General features: G+C 37.4%; 1 protein-coding gene across 3 annotated transcripts; it reads left to right on the top strand.

Moving 5' to 3' along the window:
- Positions 1-2,461: 2,461 nt before the first annotated feature.
- On the top strand, positions 2,462-12,089 carry LOC103707673 (phosphatidylinositol transfer protein 3-like). 3 transcript variants are annotated; one of them, XM_026804863.2, is made up of 6 exons: positions 2,462-2,594; positions 8,940-9,039; positions 9,323-9,499; positions 9,934-10,032; positions 10,117-10,359; positions 11,486-12,089. In XM_026804863.2, the coding sequence occupies exons 2-6, from the start codon at positions 8,971-8,973 to the stop codon at positions 11,939-11,941; spliced, it is 1,044 nt and encodes a 347-aa protein (XP_026660664.1). In that variant the 5' UTR covers positions 2,462-2,594; positions 8,940-8,970; the 3' UTR covers positions 11,942-12,089. The 3 variants fall into 3 exon arrangements, with proteins under 3 accessions (XP_026660664.1, XP_026660665.1, XP_038978327.1); XM_026804864.2 differs by having other exon boundaries at positions 2,464-2,594; positions 8,949-9,039; XM_039122399.1 differs by lacking the exon at positions 8,940-9,039 and having other exon boundaries at positions 2,464-2,594.
- The last annotated feature ends 343 nt before the right edge of the window (positions 12,090-12,432 follow it).

Raw genomic sequence — 12,432 nt, 5'->3', positions numbered from 1 at the left:
ATAGATGCGTGCTTGATGGTGGACGAAGGGGAGGTGCTGGCTTGTTACCAAAGGCCCGAACTCTAGTGTGGTGGCTGCTGGACGCTTTTAGATCTTCGACACCTCAGTTTCTACTGCTGAGCCGAGGGCAACATGGGCTTGTTTGAGCCACGCTAGACAAGTGTTGCAGGCTGGCTTTATTATACTTGAGGGCGACTCGACCACTGTGGTCGGCTGGATTCAAGGTGGCTCCAGTAGCGAGGGAGGGGGCCACCTTCTGTTTTGGGATATTTGGGCCATGATGAGTAATAGAGTAGCCTTTCAGACCAAGCATATCTTTAGAGAGGCAGACGGGGCCGCAGACTAGATGGCCTCGTATGTGGCCGTTCACTCCGGAGGCACCCTGTGGGTTGGAGAAAGGAAACTGCCTAGAGCCCTCCAAGACCTATTATATTCTGACTTTAGTGGATATATCCATACTAAAAATATATGAATCATCCGTTTCAGCAAAAAAAAAAAAGAAATAGAATGTCGTTTGAGGATAAATATGAAAAAAAGGCACAAGGGAAAGGTGGTGGCGAACATGATAAGCGGTGCTTGGTTGCCAAACTTTGAAGAAAAGATTCAACGAGGTGCCCCATGTGGATAATATAGGGTTGATACCTCTTAGCCTACCGAAGAAAGGTTGCAGAAGAATAAATTAATCCTTGCATTTTTCTATTAAGTATTCTCCACCTTACGTGATATCCTTGATGTAAGCACAAAGAGGTTATTGTTCCATGATTTCCTTTTCTTCTAAGGAAGTAGGTCCCTTGCATGGCCAAAGACAGATTGTTTACAACTGGTTGCCAAATGTTTCTTCTTTTATGTTAAACTGGGTTGGATACTACTTTCTTTTGATATTTCTCTGCTTTGCTGTTGGCTCTTTTGGTGACTTAGCTTCTTTGACTTTTGTGGTGGGTCAAGACAAATGTTGTCATTATTAATGGTCTTCAAATATTTCTTGCATGGATTTCTAGTGAAGCAAGACTTAAAGCTGTTGAATTTGACTTGCATTTTTGAACTTTGATTAGAATGCAAGAAATTTCATTCTTGGATTATTGCCCACTTCAAAAACTTGTTTCCTCGTGTGATGAGTTATAGGACATTGGTTGGGAGAGCCTCTAATTTCTAGAGTGGATGATTGACAAAATGCCTAGCTTTTAAAGGAACGAATATATTTGATTTTTTCTAAAAACCTTTTTTTTTTAGTTTGTTGTATTCAAGATTCACCATTTCGGTATTAGACCCCATACTGATATCATTTTTATTATAATATCGGTATGCAGTACGATACAAAATGGCAAAATATATCGAGTGTCAGTATGGTATGAGATTGTATATCGGTTTGATATTAGTATAGTACAGTTCTAATTGGTATGAGTAATTTTGATTGTATTATTATGGGACCCTCTTTAAATTTTTTGTAGCTTCTTTATTTGGTATATTCCTTTGAAAAATACATAACGCTTACCAAGGGGTCTTGGGGTGGGGAGGATAATCTTGAGCCTTTTGCAGAACTAAAATCTCTTTGCAGTTACTAACCAGTCATGTTGATGTCAGTTTCTAAAAAATAATATTTTAATCCAGTCAACAGTGAATAACATTATTATTTTCCTCTATATATATCATCATTATAATAACTTTTATAACAATGACTATATTAATAATAAAAATTTGAAATAATACTTTTGAGGGAGATAACCAATGACAGTCATGGCGTAGGTCAATTATAACGGAATAATGCCGTTGAAGAAACATGAAACCGTTTAGGATATGGATGCAGGGCTAACACGCGCAATAACCGGCTTGGATCTGGTTGGAAGGTTTTGTCGAGCTTGTGACACCTGGGAACTAGTTAGCGTGCTATAGCAAAAGAACACTCGCAGGCTTGTCGGGAGTTTGTGTTTTTTTTTGCACCAACGGATGAAGACAACAATAAGAAACATGGGTAGTTATAACATACATAGATAGATTCCATCATCATGGTTATATTTTTAAAAAATAATAATGCAAAAAACTCTAAATTATTTGAAAATTTTAAATTCATTCAATTTAGACTCTGATCATCAATTCTGGCTGGCTGGCAATGGCATGAAGAAAATGTTACGTGATGTTGCGTGATTAGCTTATATGGCAGAAAAGAATCATGTCTCATATGACAACACATCATGTGATAATTTCGTAACCGCAGCTGGATAGAATTTATAGTGAGAGTCCGAATTGAACGAAGTTAAAAGGTCTATGTTCTAGTTGCATTAAATTAAATTTTGAAAGTAAATTAAAAAGTTTTAAATAATTCATACGTGATTATTTCTATTTTTAAGATCAGACCTTGGGAGTTAATTGGGTGACGGCGACCATTCAACACGCGACCAACAATTGGTCAAACACGCATGAGAGAGATTTCCAGGTCCACCTACCAGCACCGCCGTAAGTCCTTCCTCCTGCTCCCATCGCCTCTCATCTCACCGTAGACTTTGTTCTGGAGCCACGTCTCCTGGATCTCCTGCTTGGTTTTTATCTGTTAGAGATGAGGTCCGTGAGAAACCAGCTAGCAGATTATAGTTGAAAAGGTAAATGGCTTTCTTCATCCTTCTTCCCAAACCTTTTGGGTTGTTTGTGTCTTGTGATGCTCTCTCTTGATTCTATTGATAGTATCTTATTTTTATAGTATTTTATTTTTATTTCTTAGTGGTCTTTCAGCGCGATTCATATATTTCTTGAATGTAAATTGAAGCCATTCAAGAATCTCTCTGTATTTATCTCCTATGAAGAAAGAAGGCTTGGTTTGATTGGATGCACATATGAGATGGAAAGGTTGTTCCCCGCCAAATGGAAGTTTGGAGTTAATATTATGCACATTAGGTTGGGAAATCGGATGAATATTGGAAGCATTTGTCCCTAGAATCGGCGTTAGGGGCTTCTATTAACAGAAGTTTTTTTTTTTCTTTTGATTTTGAGCTCTTGATCTGATTCCACAAAGGAAACAAAATTTATGTTTTTTATTTAAAGAATTGATGACAGGAGTGGGGAGAGCCATCTCCTAAGTTTGAAACTGGGAGTCTCTTCCATTCTCCTCCATTTGGAGGAATGGCGTGACTACTGAGCTTTTGCTCAATTTACATTCTACACTTACCATTTTACTTGAAGCAGACTCCATTGATAATAACAATCAGCTTGCGAAAGCTGCACTGATCTGGCTGTAGGTAGGACCATCTAGCTGACTACCACTAACTTTACCTTATTGATTGCTTGTTCTTCCTTCTGTTGTTCAATGTTCGTTCTGTTTTACATCCTCAATTTTGCATTCAATATGTCTCTTTTTTTTTTCTTTTTTTTTTTGCATTTGTCAAATATGCACCTTCTGTAGATCTCTACTCAATCTGAATATGAGATCTGCAAGGTAGTGGAAGACAAAGTATTTTTCCAATAATATACAGTTCCACCCAGAAAAACAAAATTCTCGGAATTTTATTATAGTACTCATTTTCCAGTAGAGTTTCCTGTATGCTCTCAATCGAGTTCCCAAATAACAGTAATATGAGATACAATGTTAATAGCTATGCTTGACCTAAAACTTAGATGTTTTAGGTATCTGGCAATGTCAAGCAAACTTCACATTTGTCCCCTTACATGGTCTTTTCATGGAAAATGTTCTCCATACAGATCCCACCTATTTAATAGATATTTGTAGACAACATGGTCAAAGGAGTAAAAACATATATTTTTTTTTTTAATGCAAAGAAAGGCTCAGCATGTGCCATCAGAAAAAAATGGACCACCCCAAGATATGATGACAGTAAATGTCTAGAATTAGTAGTACACGACATATAGATCAAAGCTGTATATATTTATTAAAATCAACTATTCTTCATATTTTTTCTTTACATATAATCATTATCAATGGATAGACTGAATCAAGAAATATATAAATCCATTGAAATGTCTATAATCAATTAAAAGACCTATTCATGCAATCGATACATTTAAATTATTACGCTATATCTTACAAGAAATTTAAATAATTTAGCAATGCATTATATAAACTCTGTGGTGTACTTGTTTGCTATTTGCTCCTGATTCGTTGTTTCATTCTCAAGAACATTGCATGCTTACTGCAAATCATTTGTTGCTTTGCTAGCAGCATCATAAATCCCTTGTCAATCTGTTGGATCTAGATTTCAAAAATCAGATTTATATTTTGCCACCCTTTAATATATTTCATGTATTCAGGATTTTGTTAGGTACATTCAATTATTTTGCTCCACATGTTCTAAATATGGGGCTCCTTGCATCACATGTTGAGTGATATGGTAAAAAACGTTATCTATTACTGTCACATATTATAGTTCTGATATTTACTAATTAAAAATTTTGCTTATAATAATAAAATACTGAAAGCCTTAATAAATCTATTGATTTCACATCAATTGATATTTTATATTATTTGAAACAATAAGGCTTACCATTTATATATATTGTCCAAATGATTGCTTGATATTGATACAATATCAATGTCCTGAGTAAGTTCCCGACTACTTTAATTGCATCCCTTTATTCTATTCGAACCTCAGGGAGAGCATTTCACCATGCCATCCTAGCCATTGGTACCGGCCATTTTTTCCATGGAAGTTAAAAATAATACCATCTAACAAAAAGTTTTCAGCTGATGCTTGGGATAATTTTAATCATTCATGGACTATTCTAAACAAATAAGTGGCTGACTAGAAAGATGCATCGGTCATCCCACCTGAAACAAATTGAAACTATATCTTTTAAAACATGGAACAATATCATAAATAAACTATGAAGGAAAAAACATATTTCTACATTTTGTACAAAAGTGATTTCTCATTCAAGCGCATTGGCGACCATGTAAGGTTAGAAAACAATGATTTCCTTGGAAGAAACCCCTTTCCTTTGGTAAATATTTTAGGAACACTATACACTAGAGTCTCACAAGAAGAAATCACCATGCTTAACATTGCCAAAGCCTTTCTTATGCCACAACCTTCTCTAGCCCCTCTCATAAAAATCTCTTGCCTTCTATCTATGCCAAAAACCTTAGAGACAAAGCTCTTTTAATAAATCCCAAAGTTGTAGTGGAGACATCATGATCATCCAATGTCAAAATTAATATGTATCGAGTTATCAGAGTATACTTCAAAGTTCAAACTAAACTCATGTGTGTTCCAAGGACTCATGGCTAGTAGACCTTTTTAGCTTTCCATTGTTCTCTAAGTCGGACAACCTAGAGAGCATTTATTCTCTTTTCTTTGTGGTCCACACCGAACAATTTGCCAGAGTCTAGAGAGGACTCACCCTTGCCTTATTGATGCACATGGGACTCAGTTCCTGCTAATTCCTAACTAGAACCAAGAGGACCTAGATTTCTACTCCATAAACCATTGGCATTATGGGATTTTGAGACATGGTGCCAAGAAGTCCTTTTTTATTTCCATGTGAGGCTGCTATATTGAATTAAAAAGCTCTTGAATAATACACAGATTTGTCATAGTAAGAAAACATGACTTCCTCACAACAGCCTCCACCTTGGCTTGTTTTGATCAATAGACTTGGGAATTCCTCTCTTCTTGGTTGACTTTGAGCATACCCCCTCAAGGGGTTTCCTTGAACTAGACTTCTTGTTGATGCTTTATTGGGTAACCCTTGAACCGTCTATCTTCTCTACCTGAAGATATCACCTAAACATGTCTGCAATTAATCCCACTCACATATATAGCGTCATCATGATCTTGTGAACCTCCACCTATCAATGATAGAGTTGGAACCATGGTATACCGAACCAGCCCGTACCGGCCGGTACAAACAAGTCCGGCCAGCTACCGGTACGCCGAAGCCGTGAAAACTGGTACTGGCCGGTTCCGTGCCGGAGATGAAGAAGATGAAGAGAAAAAGAGAGAGCGCAGGAAAGAGAGGGAGGGAGACCACCTGTGGCCTCCATCGGAGAGCCGCAGCCTCGGCCTCCGCCGCGCCCCTGCGGGTTCCCCCGACCCCCGCCAGGCTCCGCTGCCCCCCCTCCGGCCTCCACCACCCCTCCGCAGCTCTCCGATGGAGGCCACATGTGGTCACCCTCCCTCTCTTCCCTGCGCTCTCTCTCGTTCTCTTCTTCTTCCCTGGCTTTGGCGGGGAAGAGCTTCCCAGTTCGTACCGTCTGATTTCACTACGAACCGGAATCGTACCGGTTCGGTAGGCAACCGTTACGCTTACCGAATCCGGTACAACGAACTTTGGTTGAAACAAACCTTATTTTCATAGTCTTATCTTGCCCATGTGTTATGAAGATCTTTTCTTTTAGAAGTAACTCCACCTGACATGCCTAAAATTGGTTAGGGTTTGCACAACCCCATCAAAATTCTTCCCACTTATGCTCCCTATTTCGACAATTGCATGTGATTTATTGTTTTCCATCACAACCTTGCTACCACCATAGGGCTTGTAGGTCTCAAATCACTCTTTATGCGGGCATGTGTGAAACATAAGCCCGAGTTAGGAAAGCAAGCATTATAGTAAGAGTTCTTATAGGAAGAAACTGCAAAGCAACACTTGCTTGGAGCAAAGACCAGCTTTTATCCTTTTTGTGGATATTTTCCTTCTCGAAACCTCTTCCTTTTTCAAGTTCTCTTTGATTTTGTCAGTATCTTTTTGTATGCCCCTTGTTTTACAGTAGTAACAAGTCATCTTAATTGTCCATGCCTCTTAATCTTCAGCATAAGTCCAACATCCTGACACTCATTAGACATTGCCTACTTCCTTGTTAGACAACAAAGCTCCTGTAGTCTCCTCAAACATGATTATATCCTTCCTACTAAAGGAAAATTATTCAATCTCTACACATGATTTCACAATATGTTAGCATGCAATTTGATACAGACAAGGAGCCCTCCACATGCCACAAGACTTGCTTACAGCTAAACTCACTCACAAATATAAGTTTTATATACATGGATACACATCTTTTTGATTTCTCTTTTGCTAATTTATTTTTTTGTATGAGTAATGTTATAAAAAGGATAACCCATCTTGTGCACATGAAAAGTCCTCTATGTCTCATGGTACGAGAGGATTTGTGTAACTCGTGGAAGTTGTTGCCAAACACGAGGACTGGTTGAGTGTTAAGTTGCAAAGGTAGCATTAGTGGGCAACAAACTCCCATTACACACTTAAAGGGTGCCTCAAACACCTGAAAGCACTTTCCTTTGTTGTGCAACTTCCCAAAATGGGAAGACCTTTATTTTCTCAATTGGTTAATCAACTATTTTGTAGTTTCTAATTAACTGTGAAGGAAATACAGCATTTTGAAGTCTTAAGAGAGACAAATAACAATGGACTATTTCTGGCGGTAGACAACAAGTGGTGGGAGATGGCAAACATATGAGGCAATAGGAAATTGCATACATGAAAAGCAATAACAGAATCCAATCCTTGTATCTCATCTGCTACTTGCTCTCCTCTATTTCCTTCTTTTCCTTCTGTTGCTCTCATTCTGCATTCGCCTTCATTTTGTTTGTTCTCTTCCACCTCTATAATCTCACTAATTTTCTAAATATTTTGCTGATTAATTCCTTCTTTCCTATATTTCTTATCTGTTTTTGTGAAATTTGGAATTTGTCCGTCTTTAAATCAGAATTGCACAAGCACCCACCTAGGTGGTGCATACTGCTAAGTGCTATGAGGTACCCCAGCTGCCCACATATAGATTCCATTTTCAGAACCTTGATGTTACATATTAAAAATATAATAAGGTCCTGATTGTATAGATTTTAAATTAATGAAAGTGATTCCAGAAAAAATGGTCTCATGCTTTTTATCCCTCCTTTGAGTGAAAAAAATGCTGATGTTGTGAGGGTCCATTTGCAACCTGATACCCAAGATACCCTTAATAAACCCGTACATACATTAGAAACAAGAATTTGTAATAAGGTTTCAGGCCCAGGTCCTGTCAGGTATATAAATTTTATAGTTTACACCCTTACACTATGAATTATATGATCAGTTTGAGTCAGGTCCATACTGGGTATGTTATATCAAATTTGGATCTAGATTTGGAATACCTATTGACTCTCCTTTTGAACCCACATCCAACCTATAATTTGTAAAGTACGCAGATACAGGAAATGGATACAACACTATACAAAGAATCTAATGTAATAATTATTTAAAAAGTAGAATATATTACAGTTGGGATTCAAGAATAAATAAATATTTAATTTTTATTATATATGAAAAGGCGTCCGTAATGAAGTATCATAATTTGTAATCCATGCTTCATACGATGACATCATCATTAACAAATCCCATCATTTAATCATAATTAAAATCCATAGACCACAATCCGTACATTGTACAATAACATCAACATCCCAAAAACTATAGGCATCCTATCAGACTGGAATGTCAATATCTTAGAGCGTATATCTTAGAGCTGATGATGATGTATCTGGTTCTTGAGACCACTGCTTAGAGCAGGCTTGGAAAACATCACCTTTCAAATTTTCAATCTGATTCAATTTGGAAGCATAGATTGTGTTCTTAAAAATTAGTTGAATGAATTGGTTAAGTTTTGCATTTGTATCTTAGTCTTAAGAATTGATTGTAAACATTTCATTGCTTTGTTGGAAAAATAATCTCAGCACAAGATAGATAAGCCCTGAATCATGTAAAACATATATCTAACAGCATCATATACATCAATGAAACTTAATTTCTTTTTCTTCCAGATACGCTACATTTGGGTGTTTAAAGTTGTTTACTTAGGAGCTTGACTCTCTTCTATGAAATAAAATATTGATTCTGTTGATTCATTTAGCTATAAATTTCCCTCGCAGGCAAATTCAATCTTTGTTATTGATCTTCTTACTGGTATACGGATGTACTCATTTTAATTTAATTTTTAGATCTTCCAGAAGTTTGCTAAATTATATAACAATGCTTTTGAGAAAATCAAGATCGAGTGCTGTTGAGAAAGCCTTGTCTCCTGAAGAACAGCAAGCAAAGGTAAAGATACTCATTTTAACCAACTAAATGCTTCTATTTATGCCCCTTAAGTTTTATGCATGAAATCTTCATTCCGAATTTTGGTTATCACTCAAAGCATCTTATAGTTTTCACTTGAAAAGCATCTTATAGTTTTCACTTGAAAAGCATCTTAAGCTCCTTCCTTTTTCTGAGAAAGCATGTTAAGATCTTTATTGAATATTATGTATCACAGCATTGTTAAGGAATTCCTGTTGTATCATGCTTATCATATATAGGTAATGTTGATGCTTTTTCCAAGCAGATAAATGAAGTTCGAAGGATTATTGGTCCATTGTCGGAAGCACTGCCAGACTTCTGTTCAGATGCTTCAATATCAAGGTACCTCCGGTCAAGAAACTGGAATGCAGAAAAGGCAAGTAAAATGCTGAAAGAGACTGTGAAATGGAGATTGAAATACAAGCCAGAAGCCATTCGCTGGGTATGGGTAGTTCTTTATGTTCTTGAAGAACTGTAGTTTAACCCAAGTTGGTCATTGACCAATCAAATTATTTCTGAATTATAACTCCTCACAATTTGATAGTAGTGAATTTCTCTCTAATAGAGCTCTAAGAAGAGGCTAGATTTATTAAAACATTAAATCAAAAAGACACAATGACCATTTGCCCACATTTGGCAAGAGCGAAACAAAAATTGACAGAACACAAAGATTAAGTGGTCTACCTCCTTCATTTAGTTTATTAGTGTGCCATCATTCAACTGTAAGAAGGAAGAATCTGCATCAAATTTTTATATCTTCAAAGCCCTTATTTTGAAAGAAAGTGCAGATTCTTCACAAAGATTAGTGAAGCCTACATGATCACAAGTTTGTTTGTAGCTTTCTGTTTCCTGATGTAATTTCTTGTTGACTACTAGGAAGATGTTGCCCATGAAGCTGCTACTGGAAAGATTTACAGGGCTGATTACTCTGACAAATATGGAAGATCTGTTCTTGTTATGAGGCCTGGATTTCAGGTGGGAGGGAAATATAAGAGAAAATTGTGAATATTTAATAGATTTCTTCATCATCTGACTGTTTTGCTATCTCACTGTAATTAGAATACCAACTCAGCAGAAGGGCAGATCAGATACTTGGTTTATTGTATGGAGAATGCCATTTTGAACTTGGCAGCAGATCAGGAGCAGATGGTTTGGCTCATTGACTTTCAAGGTTGGACAATGGCAAGTGTATCGGTAAAGGTGACTCGTGAAACAGCCCATGTATTACAAGACTTCTATCCTGAAAGGCTGGCCTATGGAATCCCCTATAATCCTCCAAGGATCTTTGAATCCTTCTGGAAGGTATGCAATTAATTTGTTGGTCCATTATATTACCCTTACTAAATTTATGGACTAGTGAAACTACACAAAACATCCAAAACAAACTGAGCACATAGAGATGAGTATACAAATCTAGAGCTAATTTTTGTTAGTTTATGTAACTGGAGTGGGAGCTATTGCTGCATCTGATGAGAGGAGTACTGCTTCCAAATTATTAGAACAAGAGAACTATCTGGAACAAAAATCTTATTTCAACAGTGAAGCTTACCTTACAAGAGTACTATCGCACAGCTTTACAGAGGACAGTCCTGAAAAATTCTGTACCTATTTATTACAAACAGATGCTAAAACTCAGTTTGAGTTGGCACCCCTTTCCACATGAGGGAGCTTCCAGGTAACAAAAAGAAAAAGAAAAACTCATCTTGACAATCTGAAACTGCTACACAAAGATAAAAAATATCCTTGATTCTATGAAGAAGTTGTTTCTGTATTGCCAATTTGAAACTTCAGATTATTCTCTGAAACAGTTCAGTTCCTAAATAACTTTTGCAAAAGACTCTAGCCCAACTAGTGAGATGATCACACACAGTCTTTCCAGTTCTGGATGGTGAAGCCTAGGTGCCAACAAACGGAAAGACATTAAGAGTCCTTTTAGGTTGTAAATTACTATAGTTTCAGTAGAACCACAGTATCGGACACCACATAATAACCCCTTAAAAATCATTTCAAGTGAATTTGATTTCATATCAAATACTGAAATTTTTTGGTTGGTTTATGACTGTCATATTTTAGAATTCCATACTAGTGGAGATTTCCATCACTTTGGAATTGTTAATTACTTCCATGAGAATATCATGCATTAGATTTACTGAGCATACACCAAATTTAACTGAATATGTCTAAATCTATTATATTTATAGAAAGAGAGATTTTTGAATTAACTAGCTCTTAGTTGCTAGAAAATTCTACCTAGCTTACCATACCTGCTCTGATCTCTCCAGTAACTAGCTCCAATACCTGCTTTCTTAGTGCTTCCTTCTTTATTTACTTAACTTTTTAAAGGAAATCTACTTCTGTGCACTTGCATTACGCATGGTTCATGCACCTGCTTGCAGTTGTGGTCACTAAGTGCAAGCTCCTCTTGCAGATGGTAAAGCCTTTTCTGGAGCACAAGACATACAAGAAAGTAAAGTTTGTTTATTCTGACGATGTCGCCAGCCAAAAGATAATGACCGAACTCTTTGACATGGACAAACTTGAATCTGCCTTTGGTGGGCATAATCCAGTTGGATTTGACATCAACAGGTATGCTGAACGGATGAAAGAGGATGATAAAAAGATGGATGCTTTCCTAAATTCAAGGGGTTCCACTTTCTCCCAGCAACAACCACTTGTTTCACTTCTCCAACAGCCTGAATCCTCTGTATCCGAAGCACATTCAGAAGCCTCCTCTGAGGCCTCTTCATCGAGCGACAGTGAATTGCCCAAGCCTGAGGGCATCAAAAACTTGTCAGAAAATGAGATTAAAGGGCAATCTGGCTGCAAGAATGGTGTGGCTTCTGGATCAGAGATTCAGCATGATATGATTCGTAAGTCGGCTTAAGTAACATGATTGTTCCACCTTATACGTGGGTCGCACATGCAACAAGACAAAAGCATGCACACAGTTGAATGTAATGGATGCTCTTGAGAAGAGGTATACATTTTATATTTCCATCTAATCTTTTACCACGCCTTCTTGTGGGGCTGCACACTGGCTAGGGCAAGCTACTTCCTTAACCTGAGCCTGGCACATACACTGGTCCTTGCTTGTATGTGCCCATCAAGCCTTTACTTTTAAGAAATGCATGATGCTCAAGCCTCTCTTTTTCTTAGAGAGGGACACACACAGAGAGGGAGAGAGAGAGAGAGAGAGAGCTTGCGGTGGATGTTGATAAACAGGCAATTTTAGGCTGCACAATGAGATAGACCTTCCCCAATACCTATAAAGCCCACTTCTGAGGATGGCAGGACTTAAACCCAGATGCCTAGTGCAACCATCAAGAGATTTTACCAGCAAGTAACAAGCACCTTTGAGTCTTCACTAGCCCACAC

The sequence above is a fragment of the Phoenix dactylifera genome, unplaced genomic scaffold, assembly GCF_009389715.1.
Source record: "Phoenix dactylifera cultivar Barhee BC4 unplaced genomic scaffold, palm_55x_up_171113_PBpolish2nd_filt_p 001511F, whole genome shotgun sequence".
Taxonomy (NCBI): domain Eukaryota; kingdom Viridiplantae; phylum Streptophyta; class Magnoliopsida; order Arecales; family Arecaceae; genus Phoenix; species Phoenix dactylifera.
This window is presented reverse-complemented; position numbering and strand designations above follow the sequence as displayed.